Source organism: Adiantum capillus-veneris, chromosome 21 (assembly GCF_014529385.1).
Source record: "Adiantum capillus-veneris isolate H3 chromosome 21, ASM1452938v2, whole genome shotgun sequence".
Lineage (NCBI taxonomy): Eukaryota > Viridiplantae > Streptophyta > Polypodiopsida > Polypodiales > Pteridaceae > Adiantum > Adiantum capillus-veneris.
This window is the reverse complement of record NC_140951.1, coordinates 91,398,958-91,422,729: the sequence shown is the minus strand read 5'-3', so window position 1 is coordinate 91,422,729 and position 23,772 is coordinate 91,398,958. Positions and strand designations below refer to the sequence as shown.

The 23,772-nt window shown below is 47.1% G+C and overlaps 2 protein-coding genes across 2 annotated transcripts in view; one reads left to right on the top strand and one right to left on the bottom strand.

The window, feature by feature from the left end:
• Nucleotides 1–23,772, bottom strand: part of LOC147431335 (protein ENHANCED DISEASE RESISTANCE 2-like) — a 202,459-nt gene that overhangs the window by 144,020 nt on the left and 34,667 nt on the right. Inside the window, exons 9-11 of the mRNA XM_086493659.1 lie at nucleotides 11,851–11,885; nucleotides 11,166–11,266; nucleotides 10,977–11,072 (exon numbers count right to left, since the gene is read on the bottom strand). Of these exons, the coding sequence (XP_086349785.1) occupies nucleotides 10,977–11,072; nucleotides 11,166–11,266; nucleotides 11,851–11,885 (232 nt within the window). The remainder of the gene's footprint in view (nucleotides 1–10,976; nucleotides 11,073–11,165; nucleotides 11,267–11,850; nucleotides 11,886–23,772) is intronic.
• On the top strand, nucleotides 18,710–20,335 carry LOC147431336 (uncharacterized). The gene has a single exon (XM_086493935.1). The coding sequence runs from the start codon at nucleotides 18,727–18,729 to the stop codon at nucleotides 19,147–19,149; it is 423 nt and encodes a 140-aa protein (XP_086350061.1). The 5' UTR covers nucleotides 18,710–18,726; the 3' UTR covers nucleotides 19,150–20,335.

The following is a 23,772-nucleotide window of genomic DNA, read 5'->3' as shown; positions in this document are numbered from 1 at the left end:
GGCATCAACCTGTTGCGTGAGTTCACTATGTTGTCTTTAGGTCTACAGCCTACCCGCCATGCTCCCTTCATAGTTACATTGGCCGACCAGATGAAAATCTACCCAGTGGGCATAGTAGACAAGGTACCTCTGCAAGTACAAGACATCACCTTTAACTTGGATTTTGTTGTGGTTCGTCTTTACCTTTAACTTGGATTTTGTTGTAGTTCGTCTTCCCCAGGTTGAGGGCGGATTTCCTTTGCTTATCGGTAGACCATGGTTGTGCCACACTAAAGCGCTTCATGATTGGAGAAACGACACAATGTAAATACATACTCCGGGCTCCCCAATGCAACCCATTCGCCTAGAAGGAGGCATGGATCGTGTAGTGCAACAAAGCTCTTTGTCAATGGAAACCAACCCTGAACAAGAACAACTTACTCCACTTGACGGGTTGCACGAAGATTTGCTGGAGTGGTTGGACGCTACCAAGTCTATGCCTTGTTATGGGGTCTCTATTCAATCTCTGCCTAAAAGGAACATTCTCCTTCGACGTTTCTACTGTCACTAAACCCAGTAAGCCCCATGAGCCAGCAACAAGTGTATCAACCAAGCTAGTAGCCTGTGTGGCGGTCATCGAGGCAATGCAAGCCTTCACCTCAGCCTCCTCAGTGTCTGACTCTCCCACCAAACCAAAGCTCTCCTGTGCATATGATGAGCGTCCCTTCAAAAAGCTTCCAAAGTGATGGTTACATGAAGAATATGTTGCCCTTATCTCTACTGCCACTCTAATAATTCTCTTTAGCCTACTACGCTTTAATTGTGAGAAGGCGGCGTTCTTCTTTTCCCCTTGTATCCTTGTCTGGTTTTTCTTTATTGGTGGCATTGGTATTATCAACATCTTCAAGCATAATGAGAGCATCCTTCGAGCATTCAATCCCTATTGGATAGTCAGGTATTTTCAAAGAAATGGGCAGCAAGGATACATCTTACTAGCATATATTGGTCAAGGGGCTTACCTTCTACTTCTACAATGTCCAGCTAGCGAGCCTTCCTACAAGCCCATTTCAAGACCTATATTCTGGCCAATGTTGGTTGTAGCTATCGGGTCTGCATTTACAACAAATAAGGCCATGGTATCTGCTATGTCCAACAGTATCTTGCTCTCATCCCGGCCGACCCCTTCACCCCCTCACCTCACCTACTCACCCCACCACCTACCCTTCCGCTCTCCTCTCGCCCCTACCCACCCCCTCTCCTCTCGCCCCTCACCACCCTCCCTCACCCACTCCTCCCTACCTACCCTAACTCGCCCCTACCCACCCCTCTCTCTCACTCGCCCCTACCCTCCCCTCGCTCGCCCCTATCCACCCCCTTCCCCTTGCTCTCGCCCCTACCTACCCTAACTCACCCCTACCCACCCCCCTACACCCTAGCCCGTCGCCCCTACCCACCCATCTCTCTCACTCGCCCCTACCCTCCCCTCACTGCCCCCCTTCCCCTTGCTCTTGCCCCTCCTACACCCTTACCCACCCCTCTCTCACTCGCCCCTCCCCTCTCCTCGCTCGCCGTTATCCACCCCCTTGCTCTCGCCCCTACCCTCCCTAGCCCATCCCCTATCCAATCCAACTGGACCCTACCCTCCCTAGCCTCGCCCCTACCCTCCCTAGCCTAGCCCCTACCCTTTCCCGCTCTCCCCCTAACCTCACTGCAACCTCTCAACCCTACCTTGTTCCTTGAGTATAGCTACGCAGATTTTTGGATTTTTTGTTAGCAAAAGTGGCCGCTTGAAAATTCTAGCACTGTTGCTTCAAGACAAATTTTTGAATGTGACAGCTCTAGTTTCCTGCTTTCTCCTGTAGATAGATTTATATTATTGCCTTCTCCTCTGTGACGAACACTTCTCCTCCTCTTCTCACTGCAATTACCCTAGCTTTTGTGACTTCCTGGGATTTTGTTTAGGCGTGGGCCTTCTTCAATTTCTTGCCTTCTGTACAATTAATCTCATTGTGGCAGAGTTCATCTTATTCTGCATTGGTCTCTTCCTCCTCAAAATTCAGTATCTTCGTTCAACCTCAACCTCTTCAGTCGGATTGAGCTGTATTTGTTCCTTCTAGTTTCAGTGTTTGTCTCACCGAGACGGTGAGTGGTTTTGGCGGGCAACCTGTACCAGGGCTACAGTGTCACAAGCACTAGACACACAGTTAGTTGCAGTTGGGCTGAGTTCCCAATGGGTGAACTCTCGCATAGGCAGTGACACGTGGCAAATGTTATGGATGATGGTCCAGTGGGGACCGTGGCCAAATCACCACCACCTCGGTTAGGAGATAGACTTAGCTGGATTGGGATATCTGCCAGCTGTTGGTGGTTCTTTAGGAGATATGTATGAGTGGTTGGTTGGAGTCGTGGGGTACGCTAGGATCATCTACTTTGTGTGGTCAGTCGTCTAGAGTCTATTATCTTGAGTTATACGCAGCACGTCTACACCATCCCTGCAGAGTTGAGCCTCGACACCCCCACTGTACCCATGAGATCTGGGTTGGAACTGTGTGTGCTGCCATGCCAGATTCTGAATTGGTTTCTCTGAGTTAGTCGATGTTCATGCTATTCAGGTTGAGGTTCACTGCTATTCATGTTCAGGTTCACTATTGAGTCGTGTTGTTGTTGCTCTATTGTTCATTGTCTTCTATGTTTGGATTCTGTGCAGTGAGATCTCACGCACATTGCACTGAGGAGCACCCAGTACAAAGGGCACGACACATTATCTCTGCTACTGCCTCCCGTTCCAGAACTATCAATAGGGTTCGTTTGATTCTTGTTAGAATCCATGTGTGTCGCCAAAAAAGAGACCAGATTTCCCGGTAGAAGAGAAATCGACTGAGCTCTGATACCACTGTAACTGACTTGGTCACCCCAAGTCGAGAATCTAGCACGACACACGAGAGAGAGATCACTTTGAAACACTCCACACTTAATTCATAATTGATTCGACACGGCCCGGTGTAGTTGCATGCCCAGAGAGATTGGCCCCAAAGACTGGCGCCCCTTTCGGTATTTCTTTTTGTATTAATGCTTGAGCAAAATACAATTGCCCGCGGGTCCTCTCTGCTCACAGGCTTGTCATCACATATGAGCCACAGAGAGGCCCACGGGTCTTATTTAAAGGCCCTTAACCATGAAAAAGCAGTTACATGAAAACCTTCAACTCAAAAGCACTTGGCTCTAAAAGCCCTAGCACAAAAGCTGCCAGCATGTTTGCGGAATTCCGTATAGGTGCCACATCAACACAGCCAACGCAACATCCGGAATTTCCATACAGCCTGTCAACGCGAATTGCGGATTTCCTTACAGCGAGCCACCACCCTCTTTATTATGTTGATGTCCCTAGGGCCCCATCAGACGAGACCCTATAAGCTGGAACAACTTATAAATCTAGGCCTCTTTACTTTGGGCATGCCACGTTAGCATAACCAGCGTAATATCCAAAATTACCGTACGGTCTGTCAGTGCAACTTGCGGATTTTTGTACAACCAGCCGCCAGCCTCTTTATTACTTTAATGTCCCTAGGGCCCCATCGGACGAGACCTATAAGTTGAAACAACTTATAACTCTAGGCCTCTTTCCTTTGGACATGCCACGTCATCAGTTTGTGACAAAGTGCTAGTGGTGGGCATCTCCCTATATAACCTTCAGAGTCCTATATGATCTCTTATCTGATTGCTTCCCTCATAGCCTGCATCTTACAATGTCTATCCTTGGAAGGAAATTCTTTGATATGATTGCGGATAGAGGGTCTTGCATCAACCTTATGCTTGAAATAGCCATGCTAGCCTTGAATCTCCATCCCACTAGAGCGGATCCCTTCACAATCACCCTTGCCACCTTTGTTCACCAAAGGATAGTCTACCTGTAATTGTAGTGGGCACCACATGCCAAATAGACATAACAACTCAAATTGACTTCAGCATTTAATCACACCTTGAAATTGAGAAAGGGATTGTGAGAGTGCGAGTGTGCGGAAGCGTGAGAGAGGAGAGAGAGAGAGAGAGAGAGAGAGAGAGAGAGAGAGAGAGAGAGACAGAGAACACAAACACAAAACGCTGGTATGTGGAAGAGGGGGCGACAAGCCCCCCATGACTTCCAAAGCATAGAGACGAGTACAACTGAGATATGATGTGCTTACCACCCAGCTTCACATATATAGAAGCCCAAGGGGAGGTCGGGCAATGCCAATGAAATCCCCACAACCCAGCAAGGAAAAAATAAGGATATAGGTAAATATCACATGGACGCCCAACGGCCGGACAAGGTAAGGCTGTCGGCCCAGAAGTGGGCGGCCAGACAATACAGCCTATATGTATACGCAAAGAGTGGTCATCCGGGAGGTACACTAGCCGTACATGCATGCCCTAGACCTCTGAAGCATAAGAGTGGTGTAAATCTAACACCCCCTCTCAACACCTGATGTTGAACAAACCACATGAAGCCGAAGATGTGGGGCAAATGATGAAGATGTCTGCAACAGTCTGGGGTGTCCCAAGTTCCAACCTCCGAGAGATCTCCATGGTAAAGAGCCATCACGAGCAGTGTAGCAAACTATTGTACTCCTCCGATACAAGGTGAAGATACTGCGTGAAGGTCCCGAACTGAGTGTGAAAACAACTCCTTGTCTTGAAAGAAGTGCCAATAGACCTGCAAGTGTCCTGCCCAATAGGATTTGTGGTGTCTGTAGTCAAACCGTATGGAGAAAATAGGGAAGCCCTCATGACGGGAAGCATGTCAATGCATTAACCTGTAACCCAATGTGGCCAGGTGGCTAAGCTATTAAAAACTCCAGGAAGGCCATCGTAAACGTCCTCCAAAACAAGGAAAGCCAGAGTAAGCAGTCTGCACTGCAGAAGCTACCGTAAGCTGCAACAGTCACCGAGAGACCGCACGGACCACCACCAGATGGTGTCTTGTCAGTAGGTAGGGTAATCCAAGATGAGGGGAAAGCCAGACTCAACAGTCTACACTGTGTAGAACCTCTGAGAAGAGGTGTCGTCAAACCAAGCTGTCTGCACCGTAATCATCCTATATGAAGTAGGAAAGCGAGACTGAGCAATGTGCGTTGTGAAGATTCTCTGAGAAGAGGAAAGGCCAGACCAATCTGTCTGCACCGTCTTGCCTGTATCTCCTGCCTCCAATCCTCCGGTGTCAACCAAAACAAAATCCACACCAACAATGCCACCAAACCGCAACTCGGTGTGGCTCTCAATATGAATGAGCTAGGAGTGGCCTATTGCCCAGGTCGGGCGATAAGTCTGTTGTAAGGTTACCGAGGGTGAGTGTAAGTAACTATGAAGGTAGTAATCCAAACGATAAGGAGTGTAGAAGAGCAATTGCACTACCGTCCAAGCCAAGCTCCGGTTGTAGTCGTGGGATGCCTAATCTCCCGCATCTCGCACGCAAACTCTCCAAGAGAGTCCAAAGCATTCAAGTCCCACTCCAATCTCTAGATCCCAGCAATGAGCCTGCCCAAGAAGAGATCCGAGATCCTCTCCCTAAGTCCATGTAGATGCTCCTGTGTAAGCAAGTAATCTGACGTGTCAAGGTCAAGTGGTAAGTGTCTATCCACCCAAGATGGTGGTGTCTTCTCTAAGAATGTTGTGATCCCATATGCCATGAGCCCATATGGCCTTATCTCGTGTGAACTCCTCTGATGAATGCATAGGTGTGTCCATAGCAAACTAAAAATCACTACCCCCGGAATCTCGTCGGCAATGCACCGGATGCTAGGCCGGTTTTGAAAGGCAAGGTCCAAGTGGGTGTGAAGCGCTCCCCCTCTTGTACCAAAAACACTGATGCCCCAGCCTGAAAACGCAAGGGCAGCTGATGCTTTCCAAAAACGCAGAGCTGATGGCTGCGGGCTGAAAACGTGAATGGCTTCCAGCCTGAAAACACAACCCTGTCCAAAACACAGGTGTCTTCTTCTGCTGCTGGTGCAAAAAATGTTGCTGTCCTGCACTTGCTAAAAACGTAGATGGAAGAGGAGAATGAGAAGGTCTATAGAGGCCAGCGCTGGCAACCAAAAGCAAATATGCAAGTAGATCTGCCCTGAAAACAGAGGTGGTGGGGGGTCCTCCGCGACAAAAAACTACATATTCCATCGCGTGCCTAGCTTTTGCAAAACACTGGCTGATCTGATCCCTTGGGAGGAGTACCTAATGCAAAAGGTGCGCCCGAACCATGAAGAGCCTGAAGCTATTGATACCATGTGAGAATGCACGTGTGTGTGTGTGTGTGTGTGTGTGTGTGTGTGTGTGTGTGTGTGTGAGAGAGAGAGAGAGAGAGAGAGAGAGAGAGAGAGAGAGAGAGAGAACACAAACACAAAACGCTGGTATGTGGAAAAGGGGGCGATCAGCCCCCCGTGACTACCAGAGCATCAAGACCAATACAACTGAGATATAATGTGGGTACCCCCCTAGCCTCACATATATAGAGGCCCAAGGGGGTTCGGGCAATGTCAATGAAATCCCCCCGACCCAGCAAGAAAAAAATAAGGATATAGGTAAATATCCCATGGGTGCCCAGCTCAAGTGGGCGACCGGCCCAAAACTCGGACGGCCGGACAAGGTAAAGCGCTCGGCCCAGAAGTGGGCGGCCGGAGAATGCAGCCTTTATGCATATGCAAAGGGTGGTCAGCCCAAAGGCACACTAGCCGTACATGCATGCCCTAGACCTGTGAAGCAACATAAATGAAATGAAATGAAATGTTATATTAACGTCTTCAAAAGGCCAAAAATGACCTATGAGACCAATCTGTTACAAAATGGTGAATCTAATACCATGTCTGCGTACAAAAGAACTAGAACAAAGATACTACTACTAGAATCCATCCTCATCTGCACTCTGGATGTTGAGAGAGTATGGCTTGAATCCTCTGCTGTAGTCTCCGTCGATGTTGTGTAGCCCCTCTCCTCAAATCATGGCTGTCTGGATCTCCGTAGGTCTAGTGCTCGGTTGATGAGAGTCCCGGTAGTGGTCGAATGAGTGTGGGCCAAGCTCTATAGTGATGGCTGCTCCTCTGGCTGTTCTTATCTAGTGAAAAGAAATTTGTAATCCGTCTTTGGGACTGTCTCTCTCCCTCTCTCCCCAGTAAAGTGTCTCTATATCTGTGTAACTCAAGTAGATATAGCCCAAGACATATCTGATCCTTATAACTCATGACCCTAGAGAAACCCTCTCTAAATAAGCAATGGAAACGACCCCATATCTCACAGTACATTGTGCAATGACATATGTAATGTATCTCTATCTCTGGCTCTAACTGGCATAAGCGGCATATCCTGTTGTCTGCTGGTATCCCTCTGAATCTACTAGTCTCAATCTCGAGCTGATGTGAGGATGTGCGTATCTGACCAATGGCACACCGCAAACCATGAGACATGTGTGTCCATGTAGCTGGGTTGAATCACAAACTCATCTCCTGTGAGGTGGAGAAGATACTCTCTATAGAAAGCCACCTTGGTGCCCAACTCCTGTGGCGGCTCTATCCATGTCCTCTTGGTATCCAGCTGGATCAAGTCCTGACGAATGAGTCTAGTAATCTCCACCCGCGTAAGAGACATCGAGGGTGCCTGAAGAGAGTACTGGAAAGGGGGCAGCTTTTGTCCATGGTGAAGCCATGTGTCTGAAACCATGATGTCATCTGTGCATACCAACATGAAGTGTCCCCTTGAAGAGCTAACTGTCTAGAAGACTCAAGGGCCAGTCTAGCATATCTGTCTCTGGTAGTATCCCACAAGGTGTGCACAAAGGAGACTGATCTGGTAAGCGCCTCAATCTCCATAGGAGGGGCAGCTTGCTCTGCTCGAATGATAGCGTGGGGTACGGAGGCCTTGGCTCTAATCAATCAAGAGATCATAGATAGCAAGGGCCTTTCCATACGTCTCCAACCATCCTGGCCTACAGAAGGTCCCCATGTCTGCACCCCATACAACATAGCTGAGGCTACTAAAGTATCAAAGAGCCATAACTTTGTCCGAGGTTCCTGGAACTGAACCTGCGAACACATCCTCTCCAAGCCTCCCAAGGCCGCAAAAGCTCTAGTCATTCTATCTAGTCTCTGCTACTCTCCCCAAAAGAAAACCTCGGCCCAATGAAGACAATCCCAAGGTAAGTCTATGCATACTCTACAATCTCTTGACCATATGTGAAAGTCGGTGCTGATCTCCTGATCCACTGTGGTGTGGTGTTAAACACCATAACCTTGGTTTTACTAAGGTTTACAGACAATCCACTATCCTCTGCTAAACTGTGTAATGCATCCAACTGTTGCTGCATACCCTCTGGTGAGTCAGAGATCAACACAATATCATCAACATATAACAACAATGGGATCCACGTCCCTGCCAACCTCTATCACCCTCTCTGTCAATGTAATCAGACACCTCATCAACATACATACCAAATAGAGTAGGAGACAATGGGCAACCCTATTTCACCCCAATGGTGGAGTGAACTAAATCAGATATCCCCTCCGGAGTTCGTACATGACCCATCACTGATCTATATAGAGCCATAATCCCACAAATCAAAACTATGGGCACCCCCATCTCCTGCAGCCTGCGCATCAATCGAGCTCTCGGTACCATGTCAAATGCTTTGCGGAAATCCACAAAGCTACAATAAATCCGTCTCCCATGTGACCTGCCCTCCTCAATGACGGCTCTGAGTGTTAGAATATGATCAAGAGTGGTGTAAATCTAACAGGGATTCCACACAGTAGACACACAGTGGCGAAGTTCCACCCCGAGATACAATGGCCCCGACACCCTGGCACCTGTAATCACTTATGGCGAGGGATCGGACGGAAACACAAAGATAATTGTAATCTACACGCTTGGCAACACTTTTAGTACTTTAAAACAACTTGAAAAGAGAGAGAGAGAGAGAGAGAGAGAGAGAGAGAGAGAGAGAGAGAGAGAGAGAGAGAGAGAGAGAGAGAGAGAGAGAGAGAGATGAAATGAAATGAAATGAAATGTTATATTAACGTCTTCAAAAGGCCAAAATGACCTATGAGACCAATCAGTTACAAAATACTGAATCTAATACCATGTCTGGGTACAAAAGAACTAGAAAAGAAAAGAGAGAGAGAGAGAGAGAGAGAATCTATGCAACATACGGAGTGACAGAGTTCTCCACCTAGACGGCACTGGCCCCAAAGACTGTACTATCCAAGGGACAATGGGCAGGTTGAGAGTACCAATAAGGTTTTAATTGCTTTACCGAGGAAGGCCTGTCATCTGCACCCAACATATTGGGCACAAGCTATCCTAGGTACTACGTGGGCTTATTGCACATCATTCAAGGCAATTACACAACACACACCATTCTGATAGCCTTTGGTCTGGAGGCTATTGCTCCTTTCGAATTCAAAGCAAGTTCTCCTCAAGTCGGCACGGTTCAGAAAGCTCTTTAATTTGAACAACTTCATCAGAAAGCTTGCCATGACGGTCATTTACAAAGTCTGAGGTTTGGAAAGGGGCCCTTGCTAAAATGATGGTTATGGTTTGGCAAGGACCTTTCATTGTAGCAAACATTCTACCTCAAGGGGCAGCTCAAATCGAAACTCTGGGAGGTCAAAGGTTACCACTTGTGCAGGGTTCTCGGCTTAGGATTTATTATGATCCCTCTCCTTGACCAGCTCTACTCTATCGGAAGCTCCACTAATGTGAGACAAGGACACGGATTCAGTACAGTAGTCTCATGTTTACATTAGGATTTGAGCCCCAATTCCAGCTACTCTCCCCTCTAACAGTACAGTATGTCTCATGTTTACATTAGGATTTGAGAAGTACAATGTACCAATTCCAGCTACTCCCTCCCCTCTCCCCTCTAACAGTACAGTATGTGACATGTTTACATTAGGATTTGAGAAGTACAATGTACCAATTCCAGTTACTCCCTCCCTTCTCCCCTCTAATCTCTAAAGCTTCCCTGCTTTCCCTCTCCGTCATTGCCGTCTGCCCCTGTATTCTAGCAGATTGCATAAGTGCATCCATTACTTCATACACTAGTCGGTCAATATAATGCCCTAGGTTTCTTTGTTCTACAATATACATTCTGATGATCATGTCGTAAGTAGATAACTTTGTGTTTATTCTGAATTTGTGGGTTTGCAGTACTCTTTATGCCTCTGCCTATTATTTAGGTATCTACATAGTCACTGTATCTGTTATCACTACCACTTCAGTATCGATGTAGGATACACTTTCTGTCCTCATTTTCCATTCTTCTACTGCCATGATCATTTCTCTCGATGGGAAATCTGTCGGAAGTTGCAGTTGCAGTTGTTGGCATTGATGAACACTATTGTTCCTGCATCACCGCCCCCGTCTAGACTCCTCTACTTTTTCTTGATCCTCTCCTCCTCCCTCATCCAAGGAGACCCTCCCCTTTTCCCTTTCAACCACTCCCACACCTTGCTTTGGCTCGTCAGTCCTCACCCTCTCTCAACCACGCTCGCCTACTATACGTGCCAGCATGGTAGAAACTCTCCAAAATAGTTCTCCATCTGAGCATGCGGAAAGTTCTCCAACCATCCTAATTATTTGGCTGAGGAAGAATCAGAAAACTCGGGTGCTCATCATGCAGGTGTTACTTCTCCTATTGCAACACTTACAGTGCCTTGCCCTGAGTTGCAATTACACAGACGCCTATTCGAGTGATTTTTCTTTGCAGGTCATTTTCTCTCCTCCACAATTGTTACACTTGGGAGTGCAAACACTCGCACAGGCAGATGTTACTAAAGAAGTTCCCTGTTCAAAGATGTGTGCATTAAGGGCCTCATCTCCAGGATCCTAAGAGACCAAAAGAATCACACTATTTACAGTGAAAATAGAAAGATCAAAACATAGATATCTCAAAAAGACTCAAAGTTTATATGAATGCATGATGCCACCATTATCATTGGCTTTGTAACAGTAGAAACAGAATAAGGACTCTCACACACTTCCTCAGATATTTAGGATCAAAGGTCCCATAGACAACATCACAATGCCCATTCATCTCCTGTACAAGCTTCAGATCACCTGTCAGGATGTCCCACCTATTTCAAAAGTCAGAAGAATATCAAGCTCATAAGTTTTTAAAGATGTCCTGCACAAAACTATAAGCATTCACACTATTCCAAGATCCTTACTCTTTCCGAGATGGATGTGAAATGTCCATTAGCATTTCAAATATTGCATCAGATGAAGCTTCTATAACTCCCTCAGATTTTAAAATCACAAGTTTGTCTGTCTGTACATAAAAGCAACACCAATCAATGCTCTTTGACTGTATTTGTTATTCAGCTTGGGTTTCAAAAATAACAATCGAGTTTCTTTTTATAAACACTAAGATGTCAAACAGTTTGAAGCATGTAAAAAGAGCAACCACATTGCTCAGTGTGTGACATGGATGAGAGGACATTGTTTGTGCAGCCTAGTCCAGGATTCCAACACATGGAGAATTCAAGGGTACTGAGCCATCCATTTTAAGACAACTGTTCAGCTTTTCAGATATCAAGATCACAAGTCTATACCAAGCAATGCTCTTGGAATGTTTTCACCAGCTGTCTACACTTATTGCACAATAAGACGCAAAATATTGTGAAAGAGTCACCTAGAAGCAAATAATGGATCACCAAACATTGTGTCATAAACAATTCGAAAAAGACATCTAAATGACAAATCGAAATAACTGTTAAAAGACATCACCCAAAGATGTAATGAATAAAAATATTATACGAATGCCATAAACATAAAAGAACTTCAAGTGCATCGAAGAATATGAATGAGCGTTTAGAAAACAAACTAGACCATTAAAGTTTTTCAGAGCCAAACCAGATCAGAAGAAGCATCCTCCAGTATGCGGATGCCTAGAAATATTTCCAAGGCAACCATCAGCATTCAAATCCCCAATGTGTTTCATGCAAGAGAAGAACACCTCATTACAAAGCTTGTCACAACATATAAAGTCTTCTTAACATGCTAACCACAGCATCCTTTTATAAACATTTTCAAGATGCTACATTAGGCCAGAAATACTTAGGCTACAAATACCGTGTAAAGGTGACAAAAGTGTACACCAAAAGCAGCTACACCCAAGAAATAGGTGCAAAATTCTTGTAGCAACTTAACGTATAAATAAAACCAGTTTAAAGATTAAAAACAATGAAGAGGTACTCACTTCCTTAAAACTTAAAGTACAAGTAAAACCAGTTGAAAGATTTAAAACAATGAAGGGGTACTCACTTCCTTAAAACTTAAAGTATAAGTAAAACCAGTTTAAAGATTAAAAACAATGAAGGTGTACTCATTTTTTTAAAACCATTACAATATAGTACAAGCTTAATCATTCTTGAGGAAGAACTACTCCAATCATTAACAATAGGATTCTAACTCCAAATGCAATTGTGAAGCCCATGAATATGTGAGCTGCTTCGCACTTTAGAGGGCCAGTACGACCAGATTCACATGAGCATAACACAATGCAATGAAGACATGAATCCTTCTACCAGCTTCAAGAGAGCGCCCCTTCAAGATGGAGAAAGAAAAATAGTTGGCAGTATAGGCTGCCTGCCTGGCTAATAATATAATATGTTTTCTCTGTTAGCTTAGAGAAAATGCTCATTCTCATGTTTATATTTCTTGTGCTCCCAAACCTTATGATCGTGATGTCGTTTGTGTTTCAGCTTAAGTAACACCTCTACTCCTGTAATAACAGGACACTTAACGTCATGAAAATAAGCACATTTTCAGCTTTAGCACACACTACAATACTAATGTCATGTGTCATTTATTCTACATTGTTCAATGTCTTAGAACAAGAAATATGTGAATTCTTAAACCATGCAGAATACTCTCATGCACAATAATCAAATGTATTTGAAGTAACAAGGCTGGCCTGCGATGGTGACATAAGAAATTGCATGGATGGGGAAATCTACTTAGCATTTCAATGTAACTCCCAATTATATGTCCAACTTTACCCCACGACGCATAATGGATTTGATTGATTTGGTTCCACTCTAGCCTTGGAAGCAAGTTGCAAAAATTTTCAGAAGGGTGTACATTATCACTTCTAAAACTTTACTGCAACACGTTTTTCTAGAATGGAACTTGCACTTTTTATTACCAACACTTGTGTGCTAGAAAGGTATTATCGCTCCAATGTAAGGTCAAACCAGTTGACTGGAATAGACCTGTGCATCTGCCCTACTTCCGTCGGCACCAGACCCAGCAGAGGAGAGCTGCGTGATCTTCTCCAGGCCCGCCTTCTCGCAGAGGTGGGCAAGATCTTGGATGTTCGGTTCCTCGGACGCGGCTACTCAGATAGAGTTTGAGACCTCCGAGATGGCGTCCAAGGTCATCGCGATGAGCCCCTTGACCATCCAAGCAGTTCGAGCCCACTTTCGACAGTGGAGACATTGTTTTGACCAAGCTTCAGATGTTCTGGTAGAGGAGGTAGACCTTCCCATCTCCGTTTGCTTTCCTGGTTTGAGGAGGGAGTACTACCACTTTTATCCAGGATAGGCTCAGACATTGGGACTGTCCTGGAGACACCTCGCACGGTAGCCTCAATAGCTGACAAGGCGGCCGGCATTCCCTCAGTACGTGTTCTGGTTAGGGACACCCACACTCTCCCGAAAGTCATCCTCCTTGAGGGAGTGGGGGTTGGTTCCGACAGAGCGTGGAGTATTCGGGCTTCCCGAATCAGTATTTCATTTGTCGACAAATGGGCCATCTTGTGAAGGTTTGTCCACGGAGGAGACCCCGACCTACACCACAAGCCCAGCCCTCGCAGGCAAAGCCACCCTCCGAGCCTGGGACTCAAGCGGAGGAGGGCTCGCAGGCAGGTTCGTGGTCAATGTCGGCAGGGGCCACCGCGCCAGCCTGGCACTCAGAGTGGTCCTCAGGCTCCTGCCCAACAGCAGTGGGTTCCCATGGGGAACGGATTCGACCTGCTTCAGCAGGACAAGGTCCCTGCTCTAGCCTCCGCCTCAGCCTCACCCTCGACAGTGCCTCCTCCTCTCAAGTTCCCCCCCTCTTCCGTCCCCTGCCCCCCCCCTCCTCCTCCTCCCTTTGCCTCTCCATCTCGCCCTCCTACCTTTGCCGATCCCCCTCGCCTCCCCTCTCCCCCTTTTCCCCCTGCTCCCTCACCTCCTCCCGCTCCAGTCCTGCAGCCGTCCCAAGGGCAGGGCCTTCCTCGGCTGCTAGGAGATCTCTTAGCAGCGCCTTTGCCACGAGTTGCTTGGCGAGAGAGGGACAGCCTTTCTTGCGACCCCCTCTTCTGGTGCAGACGTCTCCCTTTGCAACAGTTCCTCGTGGTCTGACGAGCTTCGACATTCGTCATCGTCGGGATTTTTTTACCTACGACTTCACACGGTTTCTCGGCAACCCCTCACCAGACCTTGAGTCAACCTGCTTCAGAGTTCATGTATTGTTCCTTGCAACTAGGGGGATAGAGGCCTTGGACTCAGCGGTTGGCTTCTCTTTTCCCCTATGCGGCACGAACCAAGCTGAGTGGACTATAGACTCAATGTTGGAGTGGCTGCAAACACAAGACCTAGAGTTCCCTCATCACATGGGAGACCTAGGGGTTACAGACTTGCTTCAGACTCTTTGGCCATTGGCCAAGTTTTCTCTCACACCTCCAAACGCAGCAGGATGTAGACACATTGTGGTTCACTTCTTTGCTGACACGCAGAGCCCGCCATGCTATATACACATACATGAGGACTCCTGGACAGAGGAGGTTGCTTTACGCACGGCTCGGTCTACTTGGGCTTGGGCTAGACACTCTTTGCAGTCACACCTATCTTGACGACGCTCGGATGCAAATTACTCCCCATCCAAGCCTGCCTCGAAGATAGCACGGTTAGCTGCTGCGGCAGCATCATTTCTCTCTCGCTCCCAATGAGGATCGTCCCATGCAACGTACAGGGATTAGGTGGGCCCCAATTTCAGCGTCAGAGGGGCCGACTCCGTCAGGAGCTTCAGCGATGCCTTTTGGGAGGAGAGATTGACCTTCTTATGGTACGGGAGCATCATTTGTGTGAGAGCCGCATTAGATGTTGTGGTCAGCTTTTGCGTGGACGATATGAGACTTTTTGGTCAGCTGCATTAAGACTTGGAGGCATCGAGGGCGGGGTATGTATGACTATTGCGGATTCTTTGTAGCAGGCCATTGTGGGCAGATGGATTATTGTGCCAGGCAGGGCTCAGTGGATCACTATGCAGGTTCAGGGTTGTCTCGTGGGCTTCTTGAACATCTATGCGCCCAATGTGGCAAGTGCACGTGCAGAGTTTTGATCTCAGATTGTCTCTGCCGTAGGCAGAGCAATGGTGCATAGAGAGGACCCCTGGAAGGAGTTCTTGCTTCAGCGGCTTAGTGCTAGGGTGCCTCTGGAGGCCCTTGGCGACCCTCGACTAGATGGATTTTCACAAAGATGCACAGAGTTGGCTTGAGCAGGAGACTAGAGGACCGCTTCGTTGTGAGTCTGCTCCGATCTTGAGAGCAACTACGGAGAGGCCTGGAGCAGCGTCAGCCTACTTGCACGGAGGAGCGCATGCGACAACCCTTGTTTGAAACCCCATGGTTAGCACTAAGAGAGGCCACTTGGTTGGTAGTCGGCCTCATGTTTCCTGGGGTCCCATGGCAGAGGGTCCAGCACGCACTTTAGGTGACTGGCTACAGTTTTTAGGCTTGTCAGAGGAGCTTTAGGGCATTCAACTATAGGGCATGAGAGGGGTGCAGAGCATGTGTCAGGACATCTCAGAGGCAGTACCATCTGAGTGGCTCACACCTCTTGAGTCAAGTGCCCAGATGGATGAGGGCCTTCACGCGACTGGAGGTTCTCATCTCAGTTCGGGCTTGCTCAGAGACTATACCCTCCCTGTTTTTCGAGCTACAGGGTGAGGGACGCTTACACCGAGTTGCAGTAGAGGCCCCACAGGTGGAAGAGTGTTGTTTTCAAAGGATCCGAGTGGTGGGCATCTGTGGGAGGCAGAGTAGAATCCGTACGTACGTACGGTACCTTTCCGTACGGTACGGTACAGTACGTACCATACGGTACAGTACGGCATAAAAAAAAAAATTGGGCGTTTTTTGCTCGGACAAATTTCGCTAGGGAGCGCTTCCAGTTAGGCTTATTAGTGTGAAGGGGGGAAGCCTTAGGCTTTTTTAATCGACCACTGTAGCAAAAGAGTCTCTGTTCTGTTACAGAGAAGTCTGCAGAGCAGTGCACAGAGTCCTGTAGAGCCGAGCTACGCGCGTGAAAAGGTACTGCTTCTGCCACCATGCACTCCGTACTCTTCTCTCGCACTCCGTACTTCTCATGTGCGTGCACTCTTTTGCATTTGCAATGTGCAGGATTCATTATGCCGCGTAAAACCAACCCCAACCGGTCGCTCCACACCAATGTTTTGAGGATCATCACGACCACTTCTCAGCAAGGTTCTGGTACACGCTTATGGCAATGCAAGTATTGTGGGGACCAATACACCAACACTATTACGCGAGTCAAAAAGCACTTGACAGGCATCGGGTGCACTGATCAGATTGGTGCATGTGAGAAAATACCACCACCTTTGAGGGAGCAGCTTATTCAAGAGTATTATCCTGTTGGTGCTCCTGCTTTGAGAGGTGCTCCCAGCACACAGGATGCTTTACATGATGCTTTTGTTGGAGAGCTGGAGTCTTTAGGTGCGGAGACAGAGGTTGGAGGAGGTTCGGCCTCCATGCAACCCCCTACTTCCAAGAAGAGAGCACGTGTTGGTGGTGAAGGTGAGGATTCCTTGCCACGTGAAAAAGGTACATCTGAAACATCAACGCAGACCACTTTGCCTAGTCGCATCTCTTCTCAGGCTTGGGTGAAAGAGCGTCAGAGGGTGGCAGAGATGGAGATATGTCGCACTCTTATTGAGTGCAACATATCTTTCAATGTTTTGCGCGCAGATCAGTGGAAAAGAATGGTAAAAGCCATTGCACAGGTGGGGCCTACTCAGACATGGACAGGTCTTGATTACACAAAGATGCGCACCACTATGTTAGATGAACAAAAGGCCTTAATTGACAAGGCGCTTACGCCTGTGAAAGCTGGATGGAAGGAGTTTGGATGCACCATTATCTCAGATGGTTGGGCAGACATACGCAGACGACACATAATCAATATTCTTGTGTCTTCTGCTTTGGGCACCTATTTCTTGCGTGTTGTGGATGCAGGAAAACTAGGGGAAAAGATCACGGCTGAGTTTATTTTTGGTCACATCAAAACAGCCATAGAGGAGGTTGGCAAGGAGAATGTTGTGCAGGTGGTGACAGATAATGCAGCTAATTGCAAGGCAATGGGATTTATGGTGGAGCAACATTTTCCTGGCATAGTGTGGACTCCATGTGCTGCACATTGTTTGGATTTGCTCATGGAGGATATTGGCAAACTTTCATGGGTGCAGCCCATAGTTGCAGATGTAGTCAAGGTCACCACATTCTTTCGCAAGAAACATCAGGCTCTTGCTATCTTCCGCAGCCATAGCACTTTGGATATGGTTCGACCTTCAAAAACCAGGTTTGCCTACATTTACTTGGTTTTACAGAGGCTCTACAAACTTAGAGATCCACTACTACAGACAATGGTGGATCCAAAATGGCGAGGCATGTCAAGATCGCAAGATGAATCTACAAAATACTTGCAGAGGCGGATCCTTGATGAGAGCTTTTGGCAGGAAGTGCACGCTCTTTCAGTGGCACTCAAGCCAGTCTACGTCCTCCTTCGATTGATGGATATGGAGGGATCGACCTTGGGACTAGTTTATCATCTGTTTATGCACATGAAAGACCACGTTTCCAAATGCGATCTGTTGACTATTGATCGGTAAGGGTTCCTCATGTTCTAATGGTTGTAACTTGTCTATTTTAACCATCAAGTCTAAGTTATAACAGTTAACTTGTATTGACAAGTTGTTTTGATATTTTAGCCGATCAGATTTATTGGGATGTGTTGAGAGCCGCTGGACTTTCATGAGCTGTCCCATACATGCGATGGCTGCCATGCTTCATCCTCTCTACAGGTCGCCAGAGCTATGGAGTGATACCTTGCTTAGCACAAAACAATCAGAGTATGTTGGACTCATGTTTTCAGAGGATGATCAGCTTGGGATAGACAAGGAATTCACCAACTACATGAATGGCATTGGCGCTTCTTTCACGAGAGCAATTTCTTTGAGGAAGGAAGCCACAAAGTATCCTTTGACGTGGTGGCACTCGTATGGGAGAGTTGGTCTTCCCAACCTCTCACATTGCTCTTCGTATCCTTTCCCAGGTTAGGAAACTGCCATCCATGATTACATTGTATATATCATTTTAAACTTCTAACTTCATCTTTATATTACTTGACACTTGTCACTCTCTTGCTGATGATTGCGCTCTTGCTTGATCACTGAGCAGGATTGCTCGGCTGGAGCATGTGAGCGCAATTGGAGTGCTTACTCTCTCATACACACGAAGATTCGAAATCGCCTTAGCACTTCTCAGTTGGAGAAGTTGGTGTATTGCAGAGCCAACATGAGGCTCGTGCGAAGTTACCATTCTTTGGGGCAACCCAAACAGGTAATTACCTTGATGTTGGCCACTGTAAACTCAACCTGCAAGCATATGCCATAAATAAGTCAGTTTAACTTTATTTTACTCTTCAACAGGTTGATGCGACAGAGCTGAAAATGGTAGATGATCCTAGACCAGAGGAGGTGGACCGACAGATTAGAGACGAGCAGGAGCAGATTCTCAGAGAGCTGCATAGAGAGCTCAAGAGCGTGGATCGTCGTGTGACTAGATCACGCGCACGAGCTCTTAGCCTTCCTCTACGCACGGTGGGAGGAGATCCAGACACTGTGAGACGAGAGAGTATTCGCAGGGGGAAGCTTCCTATTCGCTCCATTCGCAGGCGAGCGAATGAAGCTGTCCGGCTCATCCATGCAGAGATTGCTGATATGCCTGAGGAGGCTTGTGGTGCAGAGGTGCTTGTACCAGAGTTGACATATGTTGAGCCTGACCCTGAGTTTGATGAGGAGGGCAATGTCCTTGATGATGGGGGCTTGCTCTCTACCGACGATTCATCTTCCGCATCTGACACAGACTTTTGAGGCCGCACGTCTTAGTGCACACTGGTGACTTCATGCTTTGGAGGACAGGCTGCAGCAGACTTTTATTGTTATTATGGCATTGTAGTATTTCACAATACTTTGTTTTGGATCTTGATTCAATTTGTATGGTATATGCCCACTTCTGGCTAATGCCATGGACATGATGTTTGAACTTTGTAGTTATTATTTGGTCTTATGATTTATGGTCATTGGTTTTCTCATTGAGTATTGAATCTTGAGTCATTGAGTTTTTTGATCAATATGTTCATTTTAAGCATTGCATTGTTAATGAGGCTGAATTTTGAAAGGTCTGTGAACTTAAATTTAGTGTAATTGTCTTTTTTTACAAATGGTACGTACCTATCACATACCTAAAGGTTGGTTCAGTACGGAAGTACGTTCCGTACGTACCTAAACCGTACCGTACACTACGTACCTTTCCACCTTGGTGGGAGGACTTGCGTCATAGATCCCGACCCAGCAGCTCTTGAGATTGGCCACTGGAGACTATGGGCTTGGAAGAGCTATCCACTGGCACGAGAGCAGTGGGATCCTAGAGAGTGGCTTTGGAGGGACCCTTTCTCCTCAGCAGACCATCCAGGTGTCCCTTTCTTTCAGTACACTGTTCGACTGGGACGTCACATAGTGGCAGCACAGAGAGAGGCTCGTCCTGCTACAACACCTCATTGGCAAGAGGAGAGTCTCACAGCTGAGTTCTTGACAGCTTTTTGGGAGAGGTTGTGGGACTCCAGACAACCGAGGCAAGTCACTTTGTTCTAGTGGCTGGTTGCACACCGAGCTACAGCAGTTGGGAGCTGGCTTGTACATAGTGGTCTCTCGGCTGCATGTGCAGCTTGTGACCATCTTGTGGAGAGTCAGCGTCACTGTCCTTTGGCACAACAGGTGTGGCTTCGTGTTCTTCGGCTGATGCCAACTCTTTCCACAGCTTGCCACTACATTTGGGGGGCAGCTGCTTGGTCCACTCTCATGGGCCCGGCACTTCAATTTGAGCTATCCTCCACCAGCAAGGTGATAGTGATGCAGGGGGGTCGACATACACTCCAGCCTGCTACAGAGCTTACTCCACAGGAGTGGTGCAGTGAGAGAGAGGAGTTTTGGGAGCTCATCAGCGGCCTGACACTATGGTTCATATGGTGGGCCCACTGCTTCCGCATCTTCGAGGCTTGCCCTGTACCACCAGCAGAGACTGTTCGAGATCTTTGGCTAGAGCTGATCCATACTCTCAAAGGCCAATTTGAGAGACTCGAGGGCAGCTCCGACCACATGCGGGAGCAGGAGCAACAGAGAGGCTTTCCTTCGACTCTGGCGTCCTGGGCCTTTTTTCATCATAGTCCAGGGTGTGCTCAGATGGCACCACCGTCCACCTGTGTGGCTTTACCCTCCTCACATCTCTTGACTTAGCCTCATTGTACATATGTTGTTTTTTCATTGGGAGAGTCTCCCCATCATGATTGTTGTAGCCCTCTCTTGTAGAGATGGTTGTAGCCCTATGGGCAGTTTTATTAACTAATAGAAGGATCTTTTTCTCGGAATAAAAAAGGTATGTCATCATTCATGAGTATCATAAATTGGCTTTCCATACTAAATGTTAATAAAACAAGCTCATTCTTCAAAAGAAAAATATTGAAAATTTTGATATGTTTCAATGCTTTCTTACATGATTGTAGCCCTGTAAAAGAAAATTACTGAAATTTTGATAAGTTTCAATGCTTTCTTATATGATTGTAGCAGGGCTACAATGTTACTTGCACTGGAGAGGCATTTGCTGTCACAAATTTCTGACATGTCAAGCCACTGAAGAATAGAGCCAACCTGCATATCCCGGCCAAGGAGCCTAAACCCTAGAATAAGCTAAAGATCCTCGCCGAATGGGACAATTTAAGAGTTTACCAACTAATAGGTTCCCATCCGATGGGGCCTATTGCGCTAGGAAGAGGCTTGTCAGATGTTGTAGACGGACTAGGTTGTTGAGGAGGAAATGGAAGAGTTGGACCTTCAGAAAGACTAAGGCCTAGGGCTGCTCGTTGTGACCTGGTGAGGACACCAATGGGCTCCTCCACTAGCTGCACCCTATCCTTAGGGGTAACCACACGTGTAGCACATGACAGTTAAGAAATGGTGCTTACCACAATCAGGTTGATCTTTGGAAATGTGAACTCTTGTTGGTTCTAACTAAGGTTGGAAGGCATGGATGCCCTTTGCTTGGGACAATCGTTACTGTAGTGATCCTTAGCCACGGGGCAATGACGGCAAGGTGGAGACCCTTCGAGCAGGGGAAAATTGCTTTGGTAATGCCCATATTCCCCACACCTGTAGCACAAAATAGGGCGACTAGATGAACGAGGTGGGGGACAAGGTGGTCTTTGCTCTTGCTGCATGGGGGTGGAAGATCAGATGTAGAATCTATGAGGACCTGAGGGGGCACTAGAGTGATAAAAACTTTGAGATCGAAAGGCGCTTTGCATACCTTGCATAATAGGAGGGGTTGTCAGTAGAGGGGGCATGTGGCTTGGATGGCCATAGGGAGAAACCATATTGGATGCATGAGCCAAGCTGTGTTGAAGCGTACGGACGAGGCTCTGTTGTAATTGCCGCAGTCCCTTCAGATAGTAGCACTCCTTGTCATCGTGGCCAAACTTCTCACAGAAGTGAGAGTAAGCTCAAAGTGGACATTCCTGCAGAGGATGCTCGAGAGAACGGCAGGAGCTACACCAGACCATAGCCTTAAATTCCTGATGAGCCTTGAGCTCCTCAAGCTCCCGCTTGATCTGGTCCAAAGCTTCTTGATGTGGAGGCTTCTCTTGTCGAAGAGATAATGATCTCTCCTCTTGAAGAGCTCGTTGTAACTTCAAGGCTTTGAGCTCCCTGCGTAAAGAAGTCAAAGGGTCAAAGGGACTTTCCAAAAATACTGAGGTGGTCTCTACCTGAGGGGGGTCAGTGAAGAGCTTCCTAGTCCCTTCTATCCTAGTAGCAGCCGCAACAAACTCCTCCAGAGTGGCTTCAGGTCGGAGACTCTCTCAAAGCTTTGGCTGAGAAGTCTTGGGAAGAGCCTTCTCCACCCATTATTGACCATAAATTCTCCTGGTTGTTGGGGAAGTTTTGCGACCAGAGACTTTGTCCTTGTCATGAGTTCTACAAAAGTCTCATGCGGCTGTAGCACTAGGTTGGCCAACTCATCCAGAACCTTCTCTTGAAAGTCCCCTAGTCTGAAAGCTTCACAGAACTGCTTTCGTAATGTGGCCCAAGTTGTAAAATGGTTCTCAGCAAACTAACCATTTATCCGCTAAGCCATCCAAGGTTGACCGGAAGAGCACTAGGTAGGCGTCTTCTCTGTTGAGCCCACGACCCTTGGAGAGGGAGACAAATCTCCTAGCATGGTCGTCTGCATCCTCTATGGAGAGTTCTCTGTAAGTCGGAAACTTTCTATCACAAACTGCTAACGTGTCAAGCCACTGAAGAATGGAGCCATTGTGCAGATCCCGGTTGAGAGGGGCCTAAACCCTAAGAACCAGTAGCTGAAGAAGAAATCCTACCAACTTATGGGACCCCGTCCGATGGGACCCAAGTGACATAAAGACATTAAAATAAAGGAAACCCACACACTCACACACGCGGAGAAGATAATGTGGCAGCTGTAGGGATTCTCAAAATTCGCGTTGACAATTGTACAAATTTTCAGATTGTACGTTGGCATGCTGATGTGGCACTGTTAAACGGATTTCCGCGATTTACGTTGACTGCTGACGTGGCAAAGCTGTAAGGAATTCTGCTTTTGCGCTAGCAGCATTTGGGCATTTGTTTTTGGGCCAATTGCTTTCAAGTTTGAAGGCCCTTTAAGTAAACTGCTTTTCATAGGCCAAGAGCCTTTAAATATGTGCAGAGGGCTCATTCTCTAGCACTCTTCTGGGAGAAGGTGCAGAGCGTGGAGTACCGGCTTCTACTGTGTTGAAGTAATATAAAGAAATACCAAAAGGGGAGCCAAGGTTTGTGGCCAACACTCTCTGTGGTGAAATTCCACCTCTCTGTGTCGTGTGTGCTCTCTCTCTTTCAGTTCAATTGTTATTGAAGTGCTACAAGTCTGTTTAGTTTGTTCTTTTCTATTGGCACGTGGTGCCCGTCTTGTGACACTTTATGTTCACCTAATCCAGGACGTTTGTGAGGTTTTCCATGGCTGCCTGTTCGGGAGCTTGTTGCTCAAGAGCTTGCCGTAACACAGGGGGCGAGAACTGTATTGGAAAAGGTGACCTGGGAGGTGAAGAAATGAGGGAGTGGAGGTAGCCGTGCAGGAATGTCACAAGACGGGCACCACATGCCAATAGAAAAGAACAAACTAAACAACTTTAAGCACTTCAAATAACAATTGAACTGAAAAAGATGCACGACACGAGATGGGGAGTGGCGAAGTTCGGCCCCAAGAGATCACTGGCCCCAAATGCTAGCGCCCCTTTTCGGTATTTCTTTTTTTTTTCCGAGAAAAAGATCTTTCTATTAGTTACTGAAACTGCCCATAGGGCTACAACCACCTCTTCAAGAGAGGGCTACAACAACCATGGTGGGAGACTCTCCTAATGAAAAAACCAGCATATGTACAATGGGGCTAAA